The following is a 27,711-nucleotide window of genomic DNA, read 5'->3' on the forward strand; positions in this document are numbered from 1 at the left end:
CTTGCAGATAAACAAGCGTACACAGACAGACTTTTTTTTTTTTTTTTTTGGTGGGGGTTGGGAGAGACCGTTCTGCTGGTTTATTCCCAAGAGCCTGCAGTAACCAGGGTAAGGCCTGGCCCAAGCTGGAGCCCAGAACTCTAGCCTGGTTTCCCACATGGGAAGAGCCAGCATCTGCTGCCTCCCAGGCTGTACAGTCCAGGAGGCTGGAGCGCAAGCAGAGCTGGGATCCGAAGCCACGGGGCCCATGTGGGTGCAGGCACCCCAGGCAGTGGCTTCACCGCAGTGCCACACACCCAACCTTCAAAACTTTGTTGCACCAAAATGAATTCATACTTTTAACTCCATTTTCCCGTGAACGGTTCGAAGTACTTTATGTTAATGAGCACAAGTCCCTGCATGCTGCTGCCTGTGAGGTGGGTATTGTTCTGGGTGTACGCTCAAGGTGGTACACGCAGAGGGAAGTGAGGGACTTGGCCAGTGTCCCAAGCTAGGGAATGCTGGGAGCAGGACACGGAGCGAGTGCGAATGCCACGACCCAATCGTAAGCACCCTGTCTCCGACAAAAGGGCCCCCGGCCTTAAAGCCCTAATCCAGAGGTGGCGTTGTAGCCCAGCGGGTCAAACTGCCCCTGTGATGCCGGCGTCCCATCCCCGAGAGCAGGTTCGAGTGGTGCCCCACTTCTGACCCAGCTCCCTGCTAAGGTGCCTCGGGCAGAAGATGGCCCACGTGCTTGGATTCCAGCCAATGGAATTCTAGGCTGCTGGCTTCCACCTGGCCTAGCCCAGGACATGGCAGCCTTTGAACCACCAGGTGGACGCACTCCCTCTGGCCCTCTTTCAAGTAAACAGATAAATGTTTTGTTTTTAAAAACGCCTAATCCAGGTCACCCTCCCACCAAGTCACCCCCTGAAGCTCTCAAGAATGCTGTCTCCCTGGCTGGCTGCCCCCCTCTCGTGCTCCCTGGCAGGCGAGTGTCAGCCCGGGAACCGGAACCACAGGTGGACTTGAGGGAGGGCAGCAAGCCCCACAGAACATGCTGTGCGTGGGCAGGGCCACACGCGTGGCAGAGGCCGTTCCTGGGACTGAAGTGTGGCTGCTTGGTGGTTTTCTAAGGATTTTATCCATCCATCCATCCATCCACTTATTTATCTGAAAGGCAGAGTGACAGGGAGGTCTGCCATCAGCTGGTTCATTCTCCAAACAGCCAAGGGAAGACCAGGCCAAAGCCAGGAACCAGGAACTCCAGCAGGACCTCCCACATGGGTGGCCCCAAGCACGCCAGCCATCTGCTGCTTTCTCGGGCCTGTAGCAGAGCGCTGGGACTCACACTGTCACTCCGTATGGGATGACAGCATCGCACGCAGTGTTAACCCCTGCACCACAACACCCGTTCCTGGGGACTGAAGTTGGAAGTCCAGCCCTGGGGGCAATCCTACTACACCTGAGCCATCCTTGCCTCAGTTTCCCCATCTGCAGGGCACGGGGCAGCCGCAAAGCACACGTAAGATCATCGTGTACTGCCATCAGGGAGCCGTTGGTGTGTGTGGCTCGTGTTTCCAGACCTGGGGTCACCCTGTATATGTGCCCCTGCTGCCTTCTCCCTGGGGTAGACACGAGAGCCCTCTTGCCCTGATGGTGCCAGTACTCAGGCTGGGCATTTGGTGCAGTGGTTAGGGCACAGCTCGGTTCCTACCTCTTGCTAATGGGAGGCAGCAGGGGCCCAGCACCCTCATGGGAGACCTGCAGAGGGGTTCTTGGCTCCCAGCTTTGGCCTGGTCCAGCCTGGGCTGCAGCAAGCATTGGGGGGAGAAGCAGGATATGGGAGATTCTCTCTCTCTCTCCCTCTGCCTTTCAAGTAAATGTTTCACGAAGTCTCCAGCAAGAAATGCTTGGGGAGCGACTCGGGAGAACCTGACGCTGGGGCGTGGGAGCGTTTCTCCCAGACACAGGCCTGGCAGCAGCGAGATAACGGCCCTGGCGTCCCCTGCGTCCTGCCACTCCCCCACTGCAGGCTCCCAACACACCCAGCACGGGTGCGGGGCACAGGCTGAGGAGCGGGCTCCAACCAGGTCTCACGCAAAAGGCACAGGAAGTGGGTGCTGCGCCATCATCTCGCACAAACGAGCAAATCAACGCAGCAACTCAAGGAGAACTCGGGAGGCCCGGGCTGAGCACCTGGAAACAGCCAGCGGCAGGAAACCCCTCCACTTTTATGTGTGAGAGGCGCTCGGCCAAGGGCCTTTTGTGCAGTGTCACCCAGTCCTTGCAATCGTAACGTCCCAGCGCTGTTACCGTCTGCCTGCCGCAGGTGGGAACCCACACACATCGGCAGCCTAGGTGCCTACATGGGCGGGAACCAGAGCGCCACTCCCGGGCCTGTGTGGCCAGCAGACCACACGGACGCCCCTCCCCCCAGCACACACAAGGAGACTGTAAGAACACCTGAGGACCAGCTCCCCAAGATGCCCCCCAAGGCACACGGGCAGATGCCTGCACAGCGGTCAGGTTTCAGGGGCCACTGATTGTGTGTGAGGTCGCACAGCTGACCAACACTTGAAGCCAATGCTGGTTCCTACACCAGGGTCCGTACTTGTCTCGAGTGCCCAAGGAGTGGGACTGTGGGAGCCACCAGCCCATTTAAGATGGGGACAAAGGGCCGGGCGGGCCGAGGGACATCTGTCTAAGAATGCAGCTGCAGCTGGCAGCGCCCCCGGGGGCCGGCACTGTCCACGCTCACCTCTCACCTTCACCAGCACCTGTGCCCCCATCACACAGACAAGCACACTTCCAGGCCCCCCAAGCGGACATTCACGCACACTGATGCCCCGCCCCCACCCGCCGCGCGGCCCTCACAAACCCCAGACTGGGCTCTTCGTAAGAACAGACACACAGGCAGGTGATCTCGCCTGGCAATAAATACTTTAATTTCTCATTTCATTTTTATGATGACAAATAAGATTCAAGTTTATTTCCTTTTTGTTTGTTTGCTTAAATACAAAGCTAAACCACGACGGGTACAGCCCAGACGTTTTCTCTCACATTTCCTCGCTCCCATCGGATCCTCCTCCGACTTGCTGCCCACCCACCAGGCCGGCGGGGGCGGGGGAAGACTTTCTTAGGTAGCACCGTCATGAGCCTGGGGTGGGGTGAGGCGCCTGGAGCAGAGGGCAGGCTCTCGACCTGGCCCCATGGCCTGGGGACGGACAGTGAGAACCAGCCCCCTCGGGGAGGGAGAGGGAGCCACTTCTCCTCCCGCCACCGGTCCAGGGGAAAACACTTGAGCTTTGTCCTCGAGCCCTGCCTGCTGTCCCATGTACCTGGCTGCCTTTCCCTGAGGCCGGCGGCAGGGGTCCTGGGGCACCGAGGCCTTGACAGCAGGTCTTGGGGCGGGGGAGGGGGGGTGGCCGGGTAAGTCATTTCTGGTCCCACTACAAAAACTTTATTTTTGATTAGAATAGAGTACCATCTCAAATCTCGCCTACAGAAACAAAGCAAAGAAACCCAGAACAAAAAAATGCAGCCACTTCACTCACTTCAAGACCTATATACATGTAAGTTGTTTTCTGTGGGTTTTTTTTTTTTGCCTTTTTTCTTTTTAAAATTTTTTTTTGCTGTTTTTTTAAACGTTTTAAATTTTTTTTTTAAAATAAACTCAGTGTTCACATTTCTATAAAGAATTAATAACCCAGTTTCGGGAACCCTGCCCCGGCAGCACAGGGAGGCGGCGCCTCCCCCGCCTGCCTCCTGCCTGCTCGGCCGCTCTGACGCCAGGGCGCCCAGGAGGTGGCAGCCCGTGGAAGAGGAGTTGACACCAGGCCTGTGCTCGTGGGCCCCGGGGCCAGGAAGTTTTCGAGAAAGCAGAGGGAAGACTAGCTTACTGTGAAACCCTTTAAAAAATATTCATACACTTCAGCGTGCGCCTGTCGAGACGCGGGGAGAACAAGAGCTTGGAACACCCTGGGCAGGCCGTGGGCAGGCGGGCAGGGCCTGGCTCTGCACCTGCAGGCAGGAGACCCGCCCGGCGCCCTGCTTCTCTTCCACTCTTTGCTCTAAAACCTGTGCCGAGTCTTTGACCACATGCACGGGGAAGCACGGACGTTCGACTTGTATGCAAAAAAGGTACAAAACAACTAGAATATAAAAGTTTTGGTAATATAAGGCCATCTGTTCAAGTCTACCTTGGAAACCTGGAACAGACATTTAAATACTACAGTGAAAAGGCATCTTAATATACTTTTTAAAAACATCTGAAGTAATCTGCTAAGACTAAGTGTAAAAAAAACCAAACAAAAACCCACCCCCTTTGAGGGCACTTTGTCCTGCGGCGGCCGGCGGGCGGCGGTCAGTGCTTCAGCCAGGGGTGGGCTTCGATGGAGGCCTTGCTGCGGTCCCCGTAGTCGTAGAGCAGCTCCTCCCCGGCCGCGATGTCCCGCGCGGCGATGAGGATGAGGTGGGGCACGCCGTCGATGTCGTGCAGCTTGGTCTGGCAGTTCCCGCACTTGCTGTGGTTGATCAGCCGTCCCAGGCGGTTGGTCTCACGCGTGGCGTCCACGCTGGCGGGGAGGGAGGGAGGGGGTTACACGGGCCAAGAGGCCTTTCGACCCGTCAAGGGCTGGAGGGAAGGTGACCGGGGTCCGTGAGCTGTTTGTGAGCCGAGAGGCCCCAGGGGGCTGGAGGCGCAGGGGACACAACCCACAAGGGCTCTTTCTGGAGGCGAGGGAGGCAACTGGAGAGTTTTATGAACTAAATCCATGGGCAGAAGTCAACTCTGCTGGCCACAGCCAGGAGCACTTCGCGGCCACACAGAGCAGCCAGGTGGGCTGTCGGGCAGGGCTGCACGAGACGGGTCCAGTTCTGCTTCTTGCTGGATGAGGCGCCCCCAGTGCACCTCCCACCCCAGGGCTTCCAGACAGGAAGTGGGGAGACAGCCCCGAGACAGGCAGCAAGAGCTGCATCCGAAGCCAAACCACAAAGAGCTCGAGCAGCCCTCGGGCCGTGGCTGGCGGGGTGCAGGGGAGGCCACGTGAAGCAGCCGTGGACTTACCAGTAGGTTTTGCTCAGATACTGGAAATAGTACATGTAGCAGCCCGTGGAGGGGTCCTGGGCGTACAGAGCCTCGCGCTTCTTGGCATCGGTGATCTCGATGAGGTCGCCGTGGTACTCCACCACAAAGTCGCCCCGGGAGAACTGCTTGGTGGCAATCACGCCCCTGCCTTTGCCGTCGATGAGGTCGATCTGCCAGGAGGTGGCGAGAGAGCATTGGTTCTTAAGAGCAGTGGTGGCCGCGAGGCACGGGCCTTCCTCGGGGCCCGCCAGGGGCAAGCTTTATTTTATTATTCTTTTCAAATTTTCAAGATTCATTTATTTATGTGAAATGCAGAGTTACAGATAGAGAGGGAGAGACAGAGCTCTTCCACCTGCTGCTTCATTCCCCAAACACCAGGGCTGACCCAAGCCTAAGCCAGGAACTTCATCCGGGTCTCCCACATGGGGTGGCAGGGGCCCAAGCACTTGGAGCATCTTCTGCTGCTTTCCCAAGACACTAGCAGGGAGCTGGATCGGAAGCAGAGCAGCCGGGACACAAGCCGGCGCCCACATAGGATGACTGCGTTGCAGGCAACGACTCAACTCTAAGCCCCACGCTGGCCTCAGGAGCAAACCACACTGAAGAGTGGATACAGCTGTGCAGCCACCACCGCAACCCGACTTCAGAACGCCTGTGTCCCCCGGAGCACAGTGTGCCCATGGGCAGGGCACTGCACGAGGCCCTCAGGGCAGAGCCACCCCATGCTGCAGACTGCATGCAGGAAACCCAGGCTCACCGAGCACAGCCATGTCGGAGGCCACAGAGCCAGGAAGCAGTGCACGGGGACTGCACCGCAGCCTCGGCCTTGCCGTTTAGGTTCCAGCGCCAAGAGCAGGGGCCAGGGGGCTGGCGCTATGGTGTAGCAGGTAAGGCCTGCAGTGCCGGCATCCCCGGTGGGCACCAGTTCGAGTCCCGGCTGCTCCACTTCCGATCCAGCTCTCTGCTATGGCCTGGGAAAGCAGCAGATGGCCCAACTCTTTGGGCCCCTGTACCTACCCCTGGCTTTGGATTGACACAGCTCTGGCCATTGCAGCCATTTGGGGAGTGAATCACCAGGTGGAAGACCTCTCTCTCTGTCTTTCAAATACATAAATGAATCTTTAAAAAGGAAAAAGGGCAGGGCCTGGGTCCCAGGCTCCCCTCCCCTCCCTGCCAGAGTTCCCCTTGCTCCATCAAGATGGAGTCAGAGGGTGGGGGCTTTAGGGGCCCAGGGCTTGAGTTCCGATTCCCTTTGGGGGGGTGGGCACTGAAGATTTCTGAGCCCTGGGCCAAGTCCAGACCCACCAGGCCACCCCAGCCTGGAGTAGAGAGTCACTCCGCCCCTCTCCAGAGCTGCGAGTCACTCGGGGTTGCCACTGCCCAGGACAAGGCACATGTATCAGTTTCCCCTTTAAGTCAAAGCAGCCAGAGCCGGCCAGCTGCACCAGCTGCACCCCTGCCCTGTGTGGCTCAGGCCGCAGGACGCACCAGGAGGCAGATCCAGGGCCCAGAGTGCGGGGCTGGCGGGGGAGCGGGGTAAGTTCTGGAACTGGGTAATGGTGACGGTCACACAACATCCTGACTGCGCCCCATGACACACAAGTGTCCACTTTAAAATGACATTTGTTCTATTACGGGCACTTCACCAGGACTTTAAAACCTTTCCCCAGGGTAACACGGACGCACAAAGCCCATTTATGTTTCCTTCACAAAGCGTCTGCTTGGCAGTGTTAGTGCCTGGCTCTGACACCCCAGGAGCCTGACCAGTCCCCGCGACACTGGTGGCCAAAGCCACAGGCGCCCCCACCACGGGCTTCGAGTGGACAGCCTCGGCCACGCCCACCCTCAGCCACGCCCACGGGCTCCTCTGCCCCTTACCTTCATCCCTTCTTCCTTCCCGCTCTCGATCAATTCATCTATTCTTTTCCGCTCTTCGGACTGGGGGGAGGAGAGAGAGCGAGTGAGCGAAGCATCAGCGTTTTCTCCCGCGCCCTGTGGCCGGTCCGGTCCAGGGCAGCCTCTGCCGTGAGCCCCGAGCTCCTGGTCTCCCAGCTGCTGTGGAAGGCCAGTCCCCTGGGTTCAGCTCGGTCAGGAGGGCCACAGTGCGGGGCCAGAGCGGGACAGGACTCACAGATGTGTTCTGTTCCGCCCATGCAACATGCTAAAACCTGACAATCACGGACATCCGAAAACCGGGACTGCGACTTTATACACTCGGTGACGGCGACGGCGGATATGGGGCCACACCCCCCAGAGGGGCCCTGTGTGTCTACGCGCCCCGCAGCGGGGGGCCCTGGGGTGCTGTCTAGAAGTCAGTGCCCTGGGCGAGACAGTCCTGACCGACACATCCAGCCTCCTGTCCTACAGGCCACAGCCGTCCTGCTGCCACCTCTGTCCTTAACTGGGGTCCCCTGTGGCACAGGAAGTGAGGGAGAAAAAGGAACCACGCAGACAGGGAACCCCGCACCAGCGCTGGCCCCAGACCCTTCTGCACACAGCCTGCGGCCTGTCTGGCCACTGACCACACCCACAGTGCGTGCTGGAGACACGGCCAATGGAACCACGTCTCTGCAGCCCCAGCTGGGGGCCTGCACACAAGCAGCTCCGAGCGTCCTAAGGAGAACTCTGGCGGCAGACAGACAGGGAGTCAGCAGGCCTGAGTGCCAGGAGGCCTGCGAACAGGAAGGGCCCAGCGCCCAGCCACGCCCGAGCTGGAATCCGCAGTGGAGCCGCGCCAGTCCCTGGAGCCGAGCTTCACCCTCCTTGACCCCCGGTGCAGGGCCAGGGGGTCCAGGCCTCTCTGCAAGGCTCCCCCCGCGTCCAAACCCTGCAGCCCAGAGGCCAACTCCTGCCCTGGGCTCTGGGCTGTCTGCTGTTTCCAGACGGAGCAAGGTGTCCAGGAAGCTTCCCTCCCAACGCCTGGCCAGCCACTCTGCTCTGCCCCGCCCACCTGGACCCCAGCCCGGGCACAGTCTCTGCTGGCCCTCTAGGGCAATCAGGCCAGGCCTGGCCGCACCCTTGGGCTTGCCCTATGCAATAATGTGCACCAGGACCAGCTGTCGTCGCTCTGTGCCGGCCAACAAGAGCCACAGTGTCCGGCTGGCAACAGCGCCATCGTCCTGGCCGGCCACTGCCTGACTGCTCCGGCCAACAGCAGCTCCACTGCAGGCCAACGGCGGCTCACATGGTTCGCTCAGCAGAGCCAACACAAACAGTGAGGGGCACAGCAGGGCTCCGGTGCTGGGTCCAGGAACAGGGTCAGCTCTCCTGCGCCTGCTAAGGGGACGTGAGGGTGTCCCCCTCACACTTGGCTGCTGATGAGGTCAGCTGACCCACTCCCAGGCCCCGAGCCCTCGCTCCTTCAGGCCGACAAGCCGCTGCTGCCATTCGCAAGGCAGGCTCGGCTGGCTGCGTGGGCACATGGCGGCTGGGAGCCCAGCCGGGAGGGGCCGAGGGCTCTGCCGCCTGGTGTGGCCTCCCCCTCTGCAGAGCCGCGGCTGCAGGCACACAGTGCAGCCTCCCACTGCTGGTGCGCCCATTAGGATGGCTCGTTCTTGGCCAAAAGACTTTGCCTTTCTCTGGAAATGCAGCCAACGCTGCTCCCCGGGGCGAGGTGGACTCCCCACCCCCTTTTGCTGGCTTGTTTCTACTAGTTACTTTAGTGGCAGACAGACAGCCAGAGGGACACTAACAGACACACAAACAGCAAGGCGGAGACGGCTCCCATCCGCCAGTTCACTCCTCCAGTGTCTGTATGGCCGTGGCTGGGTGGGCCCAAAGCCAGAGCCAGGAACTCAACCCCGGTCTCCCCTGGGGGTGCGAGAGACCAGATGACTTGAGCCATCACTGCTGCCTCCCAGGGCCTGCACCGCCAAGAGGCTGGAGCCAGGTGCTCAAGTGTGGGGCATGGGCGGGACATGGGGCCCTAATTGCTGTCTTAACCACTGCCCTGCAAGCCTGCTCCCAGTTTGGTTTTTAAAGGCAGGAGAGACACAGAAACCGGGACTGGTGCATCTACACATCTACAACTGCAGATTTAACATCAAAGTATGGGAAAAGTTGGGGGGGGGGGGGGCTGAAACACAGAACGCCCCCAGGCCGGGCTCCCCACTGCTCCGTGGGGGAGGCAAGCCTGGGCACTGCCCCCAGACCCTGGCTGAGAGGGGCCGCCCCCGCAGTCCTGAGGGACCTGGCCACACCCCGGGGCTCCACCAAAGAGGCCCTGGCTGTCCCTCCCTGCACCCCTGTGTGTCACTCTGGTCTGCTCCTCATGTCCCTAGGGTGGTAGCTGGGCAGGAGAGCAGAGACGAGCCCCGGGAGGAGGCCCCACGGGGAAGGTTAAGTGCCAGGCACAGTGCCAAGAGTCCTACACACATGAACACAGGCAGCCCACCACGACTACTCGGCCATCCCACCTATAGCTGGGAGAGCCGAGGGACTGCCGGGGCGCAGCTGGCACACGAGACACCACCCACGGCTCCTAACCACCCTGAGCCACGCCAGGGACGCAGACAAGACACAGCTCCAAGAGACCAAGCAGCGCTCCAGGCGGCAACAGCCCTGCCAACTCGCCCTGGAGCACCCGGCTCTCCACGCCACAGGCCACAAGGCTCCCTCATGGAAGTGTCTCCCCAGGCCTCACAGGGACCCGCTGGGAAGGCAGAACAGGCTCTGAGACGACCCCCTTAGATGGAGGAGACAGCCAAGGCCAGAGGGGCCGAGCATCTCGCCCTAAGGTGACACAAACGAGGCTGGAGACACAGGCCGAGCACTGCCCACTGGGCCACCCTGCCCCCAGAGCTGGACTCTACCTGCAGCTCGGCTTTGCTCTTCCTGGAGCTCCTTCGGACAGGGTAAAAATCCGTGAGTTTGCGATTCTGTTGCGTTTTTCCTTGAGCTCTGTTTAAGAAAGGAAGGTGGGGAAAGAAAAAATATTAGACGGAAAGCCACGCTCGCACCTAGGAGGTGGCTCCATGGGAACGATGCCCCTGAAACACCTCTGTCCCTGGGGCCTGGCGGTCACATCAGCTCACCTGCCCCTGAGGCCCCGCTGTGGGGGCACTGCAGAGGCCGGCCCTGCTCGTCGGGGAGGGGAGGGGCGCCCACACTCCCAAACGGCACCAGACCCAGAACTGGGGTCACGGGTGGTAACTCAAGGGGTCCAAGCCTCTGGCCTGACAGGTGGGGACAGGGGAGCATGTAGCCCTCATGGGCGCCCAAGCAGCCTTCCCGGGGGCCAGCACACGGGGCCCATGTGCTTACTTTTTCCGAGGGGTCTGTCTGCCCTTGAGGGGCTTCTTCAGGGCTGGCTTGACGCCGGCTGCAGCGGGAGAGTCACCAGCCAAGGCTGGCGTTTTTGGAGGTTCTGCTGCGTCAGGTTTTTGGTTTGGAAAAGGTGCCAGGGGGCCTCTCCTGGCGTCTCTGAGCTTCTGCTCTTCGGACTTCATGGAACTTCGTATGGCGTTCCCACCATTTCTCTTCTCTGCAGGCAGAGGGTGGAGAAAACAGGGTTCACTCCACCCTCGCTAAGGTGGGCTCTGGGGGGCGGGCATTGGGGCACAGCAGGCAAAGTGGCTGCTTGGGATGCCCGCATCATTCAACAGAGGTTCAGGTTCAAGTCCTAGCTATTCTACTGCTTCTTCTTCTTCTTTTTTTTTTTTTTTAAAGATTTATTTACTAATTCATTTGAAAGTCAGAGTTACTGAGAGAATCTTCCATCCCCTGGTTCATTCCCCAAATGGCTTCATCAGCCGAAGCTTGGCCAGCCTGAAGCCAGGAACTTCTGGGTCTCCTTCAAGGCTACGGGGCCACCTCTGCTGTTTTCCCAGGCACATCAGCAGGGAGCTGGATTGGAAGTGAAGCAGCCAGGACTCCAACCAGTGCCCACATGGGATGCTGGCGCCACCGGCAGTGGCTTTACCCACTACACCACCCACGGCACTGGCACCTTCTTCTTTCAGATTTACTTCTTTATTCACAAGACAGAGTTACAGGCTGAGGAGGGAGGAGGGAGAGAAAAAAACAGAGGTCTTCCATCCACTGGTTCACTCCCTAAATGGCTACAACAGCCACGGCTGGACCAGGCCCAAGCCAAGAGCTTCTGCTAGGTCTCCAGTGTGGCTGCAGGGGCCTGAGCACTTGGGCCATCTTCCACTGCTTTCCCAGGCGCATTAGCAAGGAGCTGGCTTGAACTGGTACCCATATGGGATGCCGGCACTGCAGGCAGCAGCTTCACCCGCTAGCCACTTGTGACCCAGCTGCCTGCCAGTGAGCGTCTGGGAGGCAGCAGGTGATAGCGCAAGTGCTCGGGTCCCTGCCGCCCACGTGGGACCCTCAGAGGGGCTCCTGCTCCCGAGTTCGGCCCAGCCACAGCTGTTGAGGATATCTGGGCAGTGACCCAGTGGAGGGAAGATCTATTTTTGTTTCTCTGTCTTTCAATTAAAATGAAAATAAAATTTAAAAACAATTTAAAGACAGGCTCCAGGAAGAAAAGAGGGTCCCAGGGGAGGGGAGTGGCAGTGGCCTCAGCCTGCTAAGCCTGACGTCCACTAATGGCCACCAAGCAGAAGGGCCAGTGCTGTGACGTAGCAGGTGAAGCCACTGCCTGCAGTGATGGCGGCCCACGTGGGCGCCGGTTTGAGCCTTGGCTGTTTCACTTCCGATTCAGCTCTCTGCTGTGGCCTGGGAAAGCACTAGAAGATGGCCCAAGTGCTTAGGCCCCAGCACCCACATGGGAAACCACAAAGAAGATCCTGGCTCCTGGCTTTGGATTGGCCCAGCAACAGCTGTTGCGGCCATCTGGGGAGTGAGCCAGATGGAAAACCTCTCTCTCTCTCTCTGCCTCTCAAATAATTAAATCTTCAAAAAATAAATAAATAAAAAAATAAGACTGATTTATTTACTTGAAAGGCAGACTTACAGAGAGGCAGAGAGAGAGAGAGAGAGAGAGAGAGAGAAATATGTTCCATCCACTGGTTCACTCCCCAGATGGCCACAACAGCTGGAGCTGGGCCAATCCAAAGCCAGGAGTTTCCCCTGGGCCTCCCTTGTAGGTGCAGAGGCCCAAGGACTTGGGCCATCCTCCACTACTTTCCCAGGCACATTAGCAGGGAGCTGGATCGGAAGTGGAGCAGCTGGGACTCGATCCGGCGCCAGCTTACCTCTACAGCACAGCACCAGCCCCTGGCTCTACCTTTGACCGACACACTGGGCAGAGGTTCTGAGCCTCTGTGCTGGCTGTGGAGCGCCTAGGAGGCAGAAGCGGCACGCACAGCACTGCCGGCAACAGCACCTCGGGAACCAGGCTGCAGAGCTGAGCGAAACCTCCACTCCCGCAGAGTGGGCCAGCTCTGGCCCGCAGGGGCGGGGCGAAGCAGAGCGTCCCCCAGAGCTGCCTGGACGTATCAGGGGCTCTGGTGCAGGGGTTAAGCCGCTGCTTCCAGAACTGGCTACTCTGCCTGGGCTTGTGCAGCCCTTTGGGGAGTGACCCCGTGGACAGAATATCTTGGTCTCTCTCTCTCTCTGCTTCTGAAATAAGTAAATGAATCTTTACAACGGAACAGGGCTGCCGTGCGTGTCCAGTGGCTCCCGCAGACTGGCCGGCGTGTGATGGGGAACACTGCAACGATCCACTACTAAAACAGGTGTGCAGCGCCTGTGCTGTGAACTTCTTGCCCTCCTTTTCCTCTTAATTTACTTTTAACAGGTAAGTCAACACCACACTCCTGGTAGGAATGTGAAATGGTACAGCCACTCTGGAAAACACTCTGGCGTCCTTCGAAATGCTAAACACGGAGCTCCCACGTGGCCCAGCAATCCCACCCCAGGCATCCACTCAAGAGAATGAAAAACACGTGTGCACACAGACTCTGATCCTCCAGTAGGCCAAACGTGGAACGAGCCAGGCCACAAAAGGTGGTCCATCCACACCACGCAACACAACTCATCCATGAAAAGGCATGAGGCCGACCCGTGCTACAGCACGGATGCGCCCCGGGAGCCAGACCCGGGAGCCTCCACGACGTGACTCCACTTTTACGAAACATCCAGAGCAGCAAACTCCTAGAGACACAAGAGCCGAATGGCTGCCTGGGGTTGGGGGCGTGGAAAATGGGTACAAGATTTCTTTTTTGGGAGGAAAAGAACATTCTGGAATCAATGAGTGGTAATGGCTGCACACCACCGTGAACGTACTAACAACCAGCAAGTTTACACTATAAGGTGATGAGCTTCATGACGTAAGAATCATACCTCAATACACAAGAGAAAAATCAGTGTGTCCACACCATCCGGATTGTTCTTACTCCCTTACACACCTTCTTGGGTGGCACCAAAGGCCAGGCTGTCAACCTCACACTGGGCACGTGTGGCGCCCGTGAACATCTCGCTTCTCACCGGCATCATGGCAGAATCAGAGAAGTCTGGCCCCTGGGGTCCCCAGTGTTCATCACTGCCATCTAACAGCTTTCTAACTCGGGCGCTACAGCGCCATGGAACAATGTGAACGAGCCTCACTGACTGCTGGTCCTAGAAAGAGCCTTTTGCACACCCAGATGTGGCAGGGACAGCATGGGAGCCAGGGCAAAGCCCCTCTGCATCCGTGCGGCGCCTGGCAGTCAGGAGGACTCTTCCGCCCAGCCCTTGCACCTGCCTCAGCCTGCCCTGGGTCACTCTGACCCCTTCTGGCCGCTGGCTGCTCACCTCCTTCCTGCAGAGACCTCTGTGGGCAGCTGGCTGTCGCACTGGCCAGATGTCCCCTTGGTGAGAGAGCCAGAGGCCGCAGGTGTTGGGGGCCCGGGGGATTCCCAGCCTGCCTGCCCTCCCGCGGGAGGACCCCGGGGTCCAGCCTACAGGAGACACCACTGGGCTCGGAAGGCTGCCTCCTTTCCAGTGGCAGAGGCAGGATTAGAACCCAAGTCACCTCAAGACACACAGAGGTCACGCTGCCCTGTGCACTGGGAAGTCCAGCCCGGGAGGCTTCTGCCCCCGAGGCCGGCGAAATCGTCACTCGGGACCCGTTCTGTGGGAACACAAGGCTTCCTTGTGTGGAGCTGCCGGGAGCCAGGCGCTCCGCTGCTTTCAGGCAAGTTTTAATTAGCAGGCAGCATGCCGAAGGGGGGGGGGGGGGGCTCCCCCACCGCAGCTCCGAAAGGGAGTTTCTGGAGGACGGCAAGACTTCCGGGAGGTTGCAGCTTGTTTGGTACAGCACGATCAGGCGTTCGAGAACCACATTCCCTTGCTCAGTACTTTCACTCCAGAGCCCACGGCACAGTATGCTGCCTCCCGGAGGTGGGGGTAGAGGGCGGGGAGCTGGCGCCCTGCGATCACCCTGCGCAGCAGCCAGCACTGAACCCGCCTGGCGGGACGACCCAGACTCGCCATTCCTGCGCCTGCCTCTCTCCTTGTGAGTCAGGCGGGACGTGGCAGCACCACCAGGGCTAAGGTCGCGCTAACTCACGTGAGAGCAGGGAGAACCTGTCTGACCAGCCAGGCACACGCTGACACATGGGGCTCAAACCTCCGCGGCCTGGCAGAGGGCAGGAGGAACAGGGGACGCCCAGGGCTTTATGAAGGAGAAAAAGGCCGGCCACGCCGGGCACTCACCTTCTCGCCTCCGGTAGATCCCGGCTAATGGTCTCCCCGGGCACTTGGCTTCGTAGTGCGCAACGGAGTTGTCTTCCTGCAGCGGGGAGCGCACTCCGGAGCACTTGTTCGGGCTCATGTAGGAATAGATCTTGGACTGCCCGGCAAACACATTCTCCTAAAACGACAAACACACGCTCTGAAGGGCGCTGGAGCAACAGCAGAGAGGCAGAGAGAGAGAGAGAGAGGTTTTCCATCCTCTGGCTCACTCCCCAGATGGCCGCAACAGCTGTTGCTGGGCCAATCCAAAGCCAGGAGCAACAAGACCCCCGCAGGAGGCAACCAGGACAAAGGGGGCAGAACAGACACCGTGGCTGGACCCCGGGGTCCTCCCGCGGGAGGGCAGGCAGGCTGGGAATCCCCCGGGCCCCCAACACCTGCGGCCTCTGGCTCTCTCACCAAGGGGACATCTGGCCAGTGCGACAGCCAGCTGCCCACAGAGGTCTCTGCAGGAAGGAGGTGAGCAGCCAGCGGCCAGAAGGGGTCAGAGTGACCCAGGGCAGGCTGAGGCAGGTGCAAGGGCTGGGTGGAGTCAGGCCAGACGCCCCTAGAGGGACAGGCCTGGGGAACCTGACTGACCACTGGGTCCTGAGGTCGGCTGAGGGGGCTGGTCAGCACCCCCAGGCCCCTCTCAGTCGCTGCAGCCCAGCAGCCTCCTGGCTCCGGGCTGGCGACTTTTCTTGGGTGACTGGGTGACTTTTCTCTGGGTGACTGGGGAAAGCTAATGGGAGCAGAGGCTCCCGCCAGCCCACCCAGGGCAGCGGCTATTGCAAACCACACCAGGGAAGGCAGTGGGCATGCCCAGCCACTACGCGGTCTCTGGGTGTGGGGCCTCTCCTGACTACGCAGGCCAGTTTCTGGGGCCCTCCCCCCCGCGGCCTGATAAGCCGGGAGGCGCCGGGGTCGGGGAGGGACCCGGACAGGCCCCGCACACGGCCTGGCGAGGCAGCCCCCTCGAGGACGCTGGGTCTCAGCGACGAAAAGGCACAAACTTTTCCGAGGTCGAGCACTGCCAGGCTCATGGCGCCAGCAGAAAGGAGGCAGCCCCAGCCGGGCGCCCCAGGGCGGCGGGGGCCGGGGCGCCCACGTGCTAGCGGCCCGGGCCCGGCGGGCGCGCAGCGGGAGTGCGGGGAGGGTGCCTGCTTACCCCGTTGGTGCGGGGCCTCCCCGGGCCCCTCCGCTCCACCATCTCCGGGCCCGGGGCCGTCGCTCCCACCGCCGCCGCCGCCGCCGCCGCCTCCACCGCGCGGGGCTTGGACATCTTCCTGCCTGGAGAGGGGGGACCCGGGGGAAGCGGGGGAGGGGAGCGCTCAGGGCGGGGCGGGGCGGGGAGCGGGGCCGCCCGGGCCGGGCGCCGCAGCGGCGCCTCCCGCCGCAGCCATGTTTCGAGGGCCCGGCAGTGGTGGGCCGCCGGCGCCGCCGGCCGATCGGCAGGGCCAGGCCCAGGCCCGCGCCGCCCTCCCGCCGCCCGGCCCGGCCGGGCCCCGCGCGCGCCGCCCGCCCCCCGCGCGGCCAGGCCCGACACACCCACCTGCAGCCCGGCCAGGCCCATGGCGGCGCGCCCCGCGCCCTCGCCCTCGCCGCGGCCCGGCCACCAGCGCTGCCGCTGCCTCTGCTGCTGCTGCTGCCGCCGCCACCAGCGCCGCCGCGGCGCCCCGGGGAAGGGCCGACGGCGCCCCACGGCGCCCCCTTCCCCCATGGCCTGCGAGCAGGGCCCGGCACCCGCGCGCCGCCGCGGCAGTCCCGGGCCGCCCGGAGCCAGGGACGCGGGGAGGGAGGCGCAGGCGGCGCGTCCTCCGCGGCCCGCCCGCTCGCCGCCGCCCACCGTCCGGCGCCCAGCCCGGGGAGGGGCCGGCAGGGGCGGCGCCGGAGGCTCCGCGCCGAGGGGCGGGCAGCCCGCGCGGCCCGGACGAATCCCGACTCGGGCGCGCCCCCGCGCGCGCGAACTCCGCTGCTCGGGCAGGAAGGGGTGGGAAAGGCGATCTCCTCCGCCCGGACTCCGGCGGCTTCTCCCGCTGGCTCAGCGCATATTTGCGGAGCCCCGTCCGAGCCGCACGAACTCCGCAGCGGCGGAGGGCGAGGGCCCGCGGGGGTGCCCAGAGCTGCGAGCCCTCGGCGCTCAGGTCCTGTCCCCGGGACAGTGGGGAGTTCTGACGTTCCAGGGATGTGCAGGGGGTCGCCCGGGGCCACAGACCCAGGTGACTGGGCCAGGTGTCAAACCCAGGGGTCTGTATTAGACCGGTAGGGGTCTCTGGGGAGCCAGAGGCAGGGCGTTAAGTTTGCTGGGCGCTCCTCTAGCATCATTCAAACCTCAAACGGGCTGGTGAGCGTGGGCTCCGTTACTATCTCTTCTCTGTAGACAGGGAAACCGACGCTGGGGGAAGCCAGGGGCTCGGCCAGGTTCTCAGAAGTCCTCGTGGGTTGCCAGCCCGGGCCCCCTGACCCTGAGCCCACGCGCCCACCCTACTGCAGCTGAAGAGCCACTGTATTTGTGCAGAGTCATAGATGTAAACAAGAGGTGCCCAGCTGCTGCCTCCCCCCGCTGTGGTCTGGGAGTCGGGGCCCCGCCTTCTCCCCCTGCATCTGTTCTCAGGTCTGGGCCTCAGCACCTCTCCAGGGTACAAGCCAAGCCCTCCCCCTGGGGGGGGGCTTCCCACACCCACAGATAAACAAATGGCTGATTCTCATGGGGGAGAAGACAGGAGGATTAAGTGACAGGACCCTGCCACCCAAACCAGCTGGTGCTGTAACTAACATCCTTTGGGTCAGGGCCCCCACCCCAAGCACTGGCCCCGTTGGGGCAGGGGCCTCTGCCCAAGTCCTGTGCAGTGTCTACCACACTTGAATCCCCAAAACGACCTGAGAACGAAAGGATTCCAAGGTGACACGGTCAGGCTGGGCCGTTTCAGAGAGACTCCGACAGCTACTGCAGGAATCGCAGACTGGGAGTGGCAGCTGCCAATCATCTTGTCCACATCACATACTATTTTTTTTTAAGATTTATTTATCTATTTGAAAGAGCTACAGAGAGGCAGAGGCAGAGATAGAAAGAGAGGTCTTCCATCTGCTAGTTCATCTCCAGATGGCCACGACGGCCGGAGCTGGGCCGATCGGAAGCCAGGAGCTTCTTCCAGGTCTCCCATGCGGGTGCAGGGCCATCTTCTACTGCTTTCCCAGGTCATAGCAGAGCTGGATTGGATGTGAAGCAGCCAGGACTTGAATGGGTGCCCATATGGGATGCCGGCACTGCAGGCAGCAGCTTTACCCGCTCCGCCACAGCGTTGGCCCTGTCGCCTACTCATGGCCACAGCCCTCACTGCCTGGTAGCGCCCACTGCAGGGGCTCTATTGCAAACCTGGCACCCGTTCATCTCAGCCTGGGGCTCAAGCTCCTCTCACCCAGTGTAAGTGTCAGATAGCCCTGCCTTGTGGTGCAACGCAGGCATTCCATCTTGGAGCACCAGTTCAAGGCCCTGCTGTTCCACTTCCTGGCCAGCTCCCTGGTAATGCACCTGGGCAGGCAGCAGAAGATGGCCCAAGTGCTTTGGTCCCTGCCACCCGCATGTGGGACCCAGATGGAGCCCCAGCCCCCAGCTTCGGCCTGCCGTAGCCCCAGCCTTTGAGGCCATTTGAGGAGTGAACCAGCAGATGAAGGCTGCTCCCGCTCTGTTGCTCCCTCTCTCTCCCCATGACTCTGCCTCTCAAGTAAAGAAATCTTTTTTAAAAACTGATAGTTCAATAGCAGCAAGGCTAATAGCTAACACTTGTAGAATATTTACAATGTGTCCCGGAAGCCCTGTAAGACTCCTACTGCACTCTAAGGTCAGGGCAGAGAGATACATCACTTTACTAAGAGTTCTGGTGATTAGGAAGGGATGAGCTGGGCTCTGCGTGAAGGCACGTGATCGTAAAAGGTACACGGCGTCTCTCAAGTTCAGATACTAACACAGTGACTGATTCATCCGGTAGACAGTTACAGAGTGCCTGCTTGGTTCTAGGCTCGGTGCTAAGGACACAGACTGCAGTGGAACCGGAAGGGTTAGCAGGGGCTCACCAACCATGCTGAGGGGTTCAGGCTTGGTCCTGAGAAAAATACCGGGGCTGAAGGCAGGGGTGTGGCGAGGGCCGCATGGGAAAGCACTCCCGCACTTCAGCTAAGGGGCCGTGAACTGGAAATGGTGAGGCCGGAGAGGACTGACCGGTGAGCAGGCCGCACAGAAGGGGACCCTCCCGGAACGAAGGCCCCTGGGCTACCAGCGCTCAGAGGATCAGGAAGCCTCGGCCTGCAGCTCCTTCATGCCACCCAGCAGGGCTCTCAAATAAACTTTTGAGTTTGGAACAAAGAAAAACACTGGCCCTTTATTTCAAGCACCGTAAACGACCTGCTATTTCCAACTCTAATTGTCCGATCTAATCGTCCGCCCGCGAGAGCCAGGAGCCCGGTAAGCACTAAGCTGGGGATGCCACGAGACACAGAGTCACCGCCCCATAATCGCAGAGCTGATCTGTAAGCCCGCGGAGAGGGGAGCTGGAAGACGTTCGTTTCGACCTTGTGGCTGCTCTGGGCAGTGACTGTGCACTTCGGCTGCCCCCCTGAGAACCGCGAGTGACAGTTTCAGTAAGCTTAACCGCAATAACAAAGTGGCTGGCCCTCAGTGGCCACTACCGTTGCCTGTATTTAAGTAGTTCAATGATAGATGGGTTTTTTCTTCCCCTTACAGACTAACTACAGCTTTTTGAAAAAATTTTTAGCATTAGTTTTGAAACAGGCTATTTAAATGATTTCACTATGATGGGGAAAATGAACCAAATTAGATACTACCAAGTATGCTTTTCAATGCGTAACACTTTCCTAAGAAAAAATATTAATTTTCTGCACAAATTGGGTTATGAAGCTCACGATGCTTCATTTATTCGTCAGAAACTGGGTAGGTCTCGTCCCAAAGGGCCCCAGGCGGATGCTGGGAGAACGAATGATGCAACTGGGTGCCGGGCCTGAAAACCGAGGCGCCTACTAACGGAACGCACCGCGGCCGAGGGCCCACTCCTGCCAACGGGGAGCCTTGAGGAACAGGTGACACCCAACTTCCTCCGTAAAGATCACGATCCCACTCCACTGCCACGCTCAAGAGTCAGGCCCGCGGGCGCGCAGGAGACCCCGCGGCCGGGGCGCTCTGCCGCATAACGTGGGTTTCGCGGTGCTGCCCGCAATCTAAGTGTGCCAGGGGCGCCACGGCCCGCAGGGGCGCCGCGGCCCGCAGCCGCCCTGCCCAGGCCCACGCAGGCCACTCGCGCCGCTGACTCAGGGAGCCACGGAGGCACCCGCCGCGAGGTCCGCTCGGACGCGCTCCGCAAGAAGCGGGGTAAGGCTGTGCGCCCCCACCTCGGGGTCGCGCCCTTCTCCACCGGCGAGAGCCCCACGGTGGGCGCAGCCTCATGGCAAGCCCCCCACCCCCGCCATGCCAACCAGCACCATCCCCGGAGGTGCCCGGAGCTTGTCCCCGCCGAGCCCCTGCACAGGCAATCCGCGCGTGCCCACGCTCCAGAGCGGGGAAACCGAGGCAGGGCCGTGGGAGGGGCTCCCGGGGGCCTCGGAGCGGAGCGAGGGAAGGTTCCGCACAGCACCGCCTCCCCCCGGCCCCGGCGCTCCACCCGCAGGAGGGAGCCTCCCCGCCGGCCAGACCCCCTACCCAGCCGCCCGGGCGCAGACCACCGGGGCGGATACCTCTAGCCATGGCCGGGCTCTGTCACCGCCTGGGATCTCCCGGGAAACGGAGCTTTCGAAAAAAGTTGCAACAACTGTAGCCAACTGCTCCGCCGAGCTGCAGCTGCCCGCCCTGATTGGCGCCGACGCCCGCCTTTCCTCGGGCTGCCCGTCGTGATAGGCGGACGTGGGAGGAGAGCCCGCCCTTCTCCCCGCCTCCCCGGTGGGGGCGGGGCCAGCGGCCGCACTTTCTACAAACGCTTTCGGGACAGGTCCCAGAGGAGGAGGAGGAAAGGGGAGGGGGTTTAAATTTGACCGTGGGCTGGCGTTGATTGGCTGCTGCGCAGGGACCCTCCCGGGCCGCCATTGGGCGGCCGATAGCTCCTCCCCCTCCGCGGGCTGAAGCTCCGCCTCCGGAGCTTTAGTCACGCGGCCGCAGGCCCGCGCTCGGAGTGGGTCCGATCCGGACTTCCGCTTCCCCTCCCGGCTTGACCGGAACCCGACCTTTGACCCCTCAGCCTCCACGTGTGACCTGGGGCGCCCGGCGGCCGCGGCGGCTGGGCACCTGCGGCACCCTAGCCCCTCCAGCCCTTTGATCTCTGCCTCGTTGGGCCGGCCTTCCGGTCCCACGCCTGCTGGCTCGGCTCCTGGCCCCCGGCCGGGTCTGGGGGTGAGCTTGCCAAGACCCCGAAGGTCCTGGCCCGGCACTCCCACCCCTCCTGTGGCCGGGGCAACTGGCTCGCTGCCCACCTGGCTGGCTCTCTTGACTGTCAGCCCACCAGGTGGCCACCGAACCCCACCAAGCGCCCCAGACAAGCAGGGGGTCCCCGGGCGCTCTCCTGGGCGTGACCCCAAGGTGGGTGAGTGGAAGGCTGCGCTTCTGTCCGCAGCTGGCGCTTAGCACTTCTGGGCTCAGTTCCCCCGGGCCGTGCAGGGACGGAGGGGCCGACACACCCGGGAAAGCTCCCTCCCTTACATGCATGGAGGTTTTTGCTTTTTCCAAAATGCATTAATTCATTTTGAGTTGTATGCATGGCATGGTTTCTGTCCCCCAACCATGGCAATTAAGACACAGTTTCATTCCTGCACTTCAAAAAAAGTTTTATTTTTATCTTTGAAAGGAAGGTGACAGGGAGAGCTGTCTTCCATCCTCTGGTTCACTTCCAACATGGCCCCAGACCAGGAATAGGCCAGACTGAAGCCAGGAGCCTGGAGTCCATCTGGGTCTCCCAGGCGGGTGCAGAGGCCCAGGGACTTGGGCCATCCTCCACTGCACTCCCGGGCCACAGCAGAGAGCTGGCCTGGAACTGGCGCTCCAGTATGGGATGTCAGTGTGGCAGGTGACACTTAGCTTATGGAATCCCAACACCGCTGGCCCCTTGCCCACACTTTAGAGGAAGGAAGAAGATAACGGTAGTGATTAATGCTATGGGGGATTACTGGACAAGCGTAGGGAGGGGGCTCTGTCTTTAGGTGGGTGAAGTCAGGGAGGTCAAATCCTCTCAGAGCTGATGGGTTCAAGTTGTACTCCAGATAAGGGGGATTTCCCAGGCGGGAACGCCTGGAGGTGAAGATGAGCCCTTGGGCTGGGGACTAAGTGCTTGGATGCCTGCACTGGGGGAATGCAGGAATGCTGGGAAGGTGGGCAGGGCCTGGGTCATGGCCAAATTACCCTGCCTGTGTGGCCTGGGGCTGCGGTGTGCACAGAGGAGCCCGAGGAGGAGGTGGAGGAGGAGGGATTTGCCACGTTGTCCTGCACCCTGCTCTTCCTTGTGCACTCCCCTTGGTGGTGACACTTTCCTCTGGCATGGCATCTGGTTGGGCTCCAGGTTCTTCCCACGCTCCCAGAAACGGCCTCAGGGCCCTCCGTGCGTGCCAGCAGCGAAAACAAAAATGAAAAATAAATACATCAAGGAGAAGCGCCAGCCGCAGCGGCCTCCCGAGGCTGCGGCAGGGGTGCTGGCTTCTCAGTGGGGTGAGGAACAGCTGAGGGCTCCCCTCGTCTGCAGTTGTTGTCAGGCCTCCACCACCTCTTTAAGCAATTTCCTATTTTAGTTATTTTTAAACTTATTTCAGGGGTGTATAACTGGTTAAGCCACCACCTGCAACCCCAACATCCCATATGAGCAACAGTTTGAGGCCCAGATGTTCAGTTTCTATCCAACTCCCTGCAAATGCAGCCTGGGGAAGAAGTGGAAGATGGCCCAAGTCCTTGGGCGCCTGCTACCCACGTGGAAGACCCAGAAGAAGCTCTTGGCTCCTGGCTTTCGCCTGGCCCAGCCCCAGCTGTTGTGGCCATTTGGGGAATAAACCTCTCTCTGTAACTCTGCCTTTCAAATAAATAAACAAACTTATTTATTTTTAAAGATATTTATTTATTTGAAAGGTGGAGTTAGAAAGAGGAGAGACAGAGAGATGTTCCATCGGCTGTTTCTCTCCCCAGATGACTGCAACAGCTGGGGCGGGGCCAGGCTGAAGCCAGCAGCCAAGAGCTTCTGGGTCTCCCACTGGGCAGCAGGCACCCAACTACTTGGGCCATCTTTTGATGTTTTTCTCAGGCCATTAGCAGGGAGCTGGATTGGAAGTAGAACAGCCAGCACTTGAACTGGTGTCTCTATGGGATGTTGGTGTCCCAGTGGCCTTACCCACGATGCCACAATGCTGGCACCTAAAAGAATTTTTGAATTATTTTAAACAATTTCCTATTTATTTATTTATTTTAAAGATTTATTTATTGGCCAGTGCTGCGGCTCACTAGGCTAATCCTCTGCCTGCAGCGTCGGCACCTCGGGTTCTAGTCCCGGTTGCCCCTCTTCCAGTCCAGCTCTCTGCTGTGGCCCAGGAAGGCAGTGGAGGATGGCCCAAGTGCTTGGGCCCTGCACCCGCATGGGAGACCAGGAGAAGCACCTGGCTCCTGGCTTCGGATCAGCGCATCGCGCCAGCTGTAGCAGCCATTTGGAGAGTGAACCAATGGAAGGAAGATCTTTCTCTCTGTCTCTCTCTAACTCTGTCAAAAAAAAAAAAAGATTTATTTATTTATTTGAAAGGCAGACTTACACAGAGAAAGGAGAGGGAGGGAGGGAGTGAGAGAGAGACAGAGAGAGAGAGAGAGGTCTTCCGTCTGATGGTTCATTCCCCAATTGGCCGCAATGGCCAGAGCTGTGCTGATCCAAAGCCAGGAGCCAGGAGCTTTTTCTGGGTCTTTCACGCAGGTGCAGGGACTCAAGAACTTGGGCCATCATCTATTGCTTTACTAGGCCATAGCAAAGAGCTGGATTGGAAGTGGAGCAGCCAGGACTCGAACCAGCACCTATATAGGATACCAGTGCTTTAGGCCAGGGCATTAACCTGCTGCGCCATAGCACTGGCCCCATTTTGTTTATTTTTAAACTTATTTTATGGCTCAGGTGCTCCACTTTTGATCCAGGTCCCTGCTAATGTGCCTGGCAAAGCGGAGGAGGATGGCCTGGTACTTGGGCCTCTGTACCCACGTGGGAGACCCGGAAGGACCAGCCTAGCTACGGCCTTTGTGGCCATTTGGGATGTGAACCTGTGAATGGAAGACCTCTCTCCAGTCTCTCTCTGTAACTCTGCCTTTCAAAAATAAATCTGGGGCCAGTGCTGTGGTGTAGCAGGTAAAGCCACCGCCTGCAGTGCCAGCATCCCATATGGGTGCCAGTTCAAATCCCAGCTGCTCCACTTCTGATTCAATTCCACTTCTGATCCTGCTATGGCCTGGAAAAGCAGAAAATGGCCCAAGTCCTTGGGCCTCTGCACCTGCATGGGAGACCCAGAAGAAGTTCCTGGCTCCTGGCTTCAGAATGGTGCAGCTCTGGCCATTGTGACCATCTGGAGAGTGAAGCAGCAGACGGAAGACCTTTCTCTCTCTCTCTCTCTCTGCCTCTGCCTTTCAAACAAATACATCTTAAAAAAAAAAAAATATTTTTTTAAAAATTATTTTAAAGATTTATATGTATTTATTTATTTGAAAGGCAGATGGAGGAAGAGAGAGAGAGAGAGAAGGGGGGAGAGAGGGAGAGAGAGATCTTTTGCCCACTGGTTCACTCTCCAAATGGCTGCAATGGCCAGGGGTGGGCCAGGCTGAAGCCAGGAGTCAGGAAGCGTCTGGGTCTCCCACACAGGTGACAGGGGCCGGAACACTTGGGCCAACCTCGGCTGCCTTCCCAGGTGCAGCCGCAGGAAGCTGGATGAGAAGTGGAGCAGATGTCCACTGGTGCCCCACTGTCGGATGCCAGCATTGCAAGTGACCACTTAATCCACGGCACCACAATACCAGTTGCCAACTTCCCCTTTGAAATTCTCTGTTTTCCTGCCTGGGCCCTGATCGACACAAAGGTCACAGTAAGGACTTTGACTCCTATCCTGAGTCCAGTGGAAAGCCATTAAAGCTTTTAAGCACAGAATAGACTGGTAAACCTGAACAGCGACTCACAGCAAAGAGCAACATCAGTCACACTCTGTCTGGAGATTTGGGATCTTGGAAGAATATGGCTCATTTCTGCGGCATTTGCTTCACAGAGTCTCTGTTCCCTGGGATGGCTACATCATGTCAACGCACTCATACCAGTGCTAAGATGACTCTCCCTAGTGTGAAGTTACTTTCAGGTTCCTATTTGCCCAGCTATTTTCTGTTATCAAATACTTCATGTTCGTGAGATCTAAGTACAGTCATCCCTTGGTGTCTGAAGACAGTTAGGTCCAGGACACCCTTGAGTACCAAAATCCTCAGGTGTTCAAATCCCTTTTATAAAATGGCATCGTTGGAGCTGGTGTTGTGGTGCAAGGCTTGGGCTACCTGGGACATCCACATATGCATGTATCAGAGTCCCAGCTTTTCTGTGGGTCCACCTGCCTGCCAATGCACACCCTGGGAGAAGCAGGCGATGGCTCAAATACAGGGGTTCCAGCCACCTCTGTGGGGTACCTGGATGGAGTTCAGGGCTCCTGGCTTTAGCCCAGCTCAGTCCTCGCTGTTGTGGGCATTTCAAGAACAAACCAGTGTATACACAATCTCCCTGAGTCTCTGCCACTCTGCCTTTCAAATAAATAAAAATAAATAAAACTAAAAAAAAACATTGTATGCACTTATAATCTATGCATTGAACATTCTCCCATATATTTTAATACATTTCTAGATTACTTATAGTCTCTAATACAATATGTAAATGCTATATATAAATAGTTGTTGCACTATATTGTTTAGGGAATAATGACAAGAAAAGTACAGAACAGATGCAATTTTTCTCACATATTTTTGGTCCAGGATTAGTGGAACCTACAGATATAGAACCCATGGTCCCTAGGGCTGATTGAATTAGGAAGCTCCACAGCCAGTCGCCACTGTGGTCCGTAACCCTGTTCAACTCAGCGACTGCAAGTACCTGTGTATGCATTTCTTTGCATTATTTATGTATGTATGTATATATATTTATAGACAGACACACGCATATATAAATACATAAAATTCTCTATATGTGCACAACCATGCCACAGTGCTGGCCCCAACTACATGAATATGTGATGTATACACTGAATCTGTATATATGTGTGTGTAATCTACTTGTAACTAGAGCAAGTGGCGGTAGATTCTACACTTACATCATGGGCTCACTGTGAAGATTCTGGTTTTTTTTTTTTTTAGGTTTATTTATTTATTTGAAAGTCAGAGTTACAGAGAGATAAGGAGAGACAGACAGACAGACAGAGAGAGATCTTCCATCAGCTGGTCCACTTCCTGAGTGACAATAGCCAGACCTGGGCCAGGCTGGAGTCAGGAGCTTTATCTGGGTCTCCCACATGAGTGCAGGGACCCAAGCACTTGGGCCATCTTCTGTTTCCTCTCCATGTACATTAGCAGAGAGGTGGATTGGAAGTGGAGCACCTGGGACTCCAACAGATGCCCATATAGGATGCCAGCAGCATTGCAGGAGCAGCTTAACCAGCTGTGCCACAATGCTGCCCCCCCCCCCTTTTTTAAATGTATTTGAAAGACAGAGTTACAGAGAGAAGTAGAGACAGAGAGAGAGGTCTTCCATCTGGTGGCTAACTCCCTAGATGGCCACAACCTGGGCCATCTTCCACTGCTTTCCCAGGCCATAGCAGAGAGCTGGATTGGAAGAGGAGCAGCTGGGACTAGAACAGGCGCCCATATGGGATGCCACTGCTTCAGGCTGGGGCTTTAACCTGCTGCGCCACAGTGCCGGAATGCTGGCCCCTTGTTGTGGGGGTTAAGTGAGACAATTAACAAAAAGAACATAACACCTCCCTCAACCACACACACTGTGGCATAGCGGGTAAAGACACTGCCTGCAGTGCCAGCATCCCAAATGGACGGCAGTTCGAGTCCCGGCTGCTCCACTTCTGCTCTCTGCTATGGCCTGGGAAAGCAATAGAAGATGGCCCAAGTCCTTGGGCCCCTGTGCCCACGTGGGAGACCCAGAGGAGGCTCCTGGCTTCAGATTGGTGCAGCTCCGGACATTGTGGCCAATTGAGGAGTGAACCAGCAGATGAAAGACCCCTTTATCTCTCTCTCTGCCTCTCCTTCTAGCTCTGTGTAACTCTTTCAAATAAAGAAATAATTAAATTTTTAAAAATGACAAAGCACATGGGGATGTAGGAATCTGAAATGGTTGGCCACTAGCAGCCAGTAAAACAAAGTTACAAAAGAGCATTCTGACCCAGCTCCCTGCTCGTGTGCCTGGGAAGGCAGAAGATGGCCCAAGTACTTGTGCCCCTGCATGCACGAGAGAGACCCTGATGGAGTTCCAGGTTCCTGGCTTCAGCCTGGCCCAGCCCCAGCCATTGTAGCTACAAGGGGAGTGAACCAACGGATGGAAGATCTCTCTCTTTCTCTGCCTCTCCTTCTGTGTAACTCTGCTTTTCAAATTTAAAAAATTCTTTAAAAAGAGCATCTTCGTGAATTGCTGTGATTTGGTGTTATTAACACGTCCTCCCTTTGGTGAGATCAAAACTTGTCTATTCAGTAGCTTTTCAAGACAGGTTCCCCAGCCAGGCTCCCTGTCAGGGTGCAGAGAATAAACAGCACAGTGGCAAAGCCTTGACAGAGACCCAAAGGGCTTTCATGTGCAATGAGGTTTTTTTCCTAATCTGCCAGAGGAGTAGAGCTTCTTTCCTCCCCACATTTCCTCTTTAAGAAAAGTGGAGCAGGGTGAGGGGTGGGGGAGTCGAGGAGGGGGGAGTGCTTGGTGCAGCAGCTAAGTTCCCACTTTTGGGACACTCGCACCCCATATCACAAAGCCCGGTTCGAGCCTCGGCTA

At 58.5% G+C, this 27,711-nt stretch overlaps 1 protein-coding gene across 2 annotated transcripts; it reads right to left on the minus strand.

The window, feature by feature from the left end:
* Nucleotides 1-3,571: 3,571 nt before the first annotated feature.
* Nucleotides 3,572-20,516, minus strand: KMT5A (lysine methyltransferase 5A). Of its 2 annotated transcripts, XM_062182786.1 has the most exons (8): nucleotides 20,435-20,516; nucleotides 15,858-15,979; nucleotides 14,672-14,828; nucleotides 10,331-10,550; nucleotides 9,880-9,967; nucleotides 6,947-7,006; nucleotides 5,048-5,238; nucleotides 3,572-4,556 (listed from the first exon to the last, which is right to left on the minus strand). In XM_062182786.1, the coding sequence occupies exons 1-8, from the start codon at nucleotides 20,442-20,444 to the stop codon at nucleotides 4,346-4,348; spliced, it is 1,059 nt and encodes a 352-aa protein (XP_062038770.1). In that variant the 5' UTR covers nucleotides 20,445-20,516; the 3' UTR covers nucleotides 3,572-4,345. The 2 variants fall into 2 exon arrangements, with proteins under 2 accessions (XP_062038770.1, XP_062038769.1); XM_062182785.1 differs by lacking the exons at nucleotides 15,858-15,979; nucleotides 20,435-20,516 and adding an exon at nucleotides 16,242-16,328.
* Between the last annotated feature and the right edge of the window lie 7,195 nt (nucleotides 20,517-27,711).

The sequence above is a fragment of the Lepus europaeus genome, chromosome 23 (assembly GCF_033115175.1).
Source record: "Lepus europaeus isolate LE1 chromosome 23, mLepTim1.pri, whole genome shotgun sequence".
NCBI classification, from domain to species: Eukaryota; Metazoa; Chordata; class Mammalia; order Lagomorpha; family Leporidae; genus Lepus; species Lepus europaeus.

What these genes read in the sequence shown, in the direction of transcription:
- KMT5A (XM_062182786.1), bottom strand. An exon ending in GGAGGCCCCGCACCAACGGG is followed by an intron (nt 14,829 to 15,857) that starts GTAAGCAGGCAC and finishes TTGTCGTTTTAG; the next exon opens with GAGAATGTGTTTGCCGGGCA. An exon ending in AGACAGACCCCTCGGAAAAA is followed by an intron (nt 9,968 to 10,330) that starts GTAAGCACATGG and finishes TTTCTTAAACAG; the next exon opens with AGCTCAAGGAAAAACGCAAC.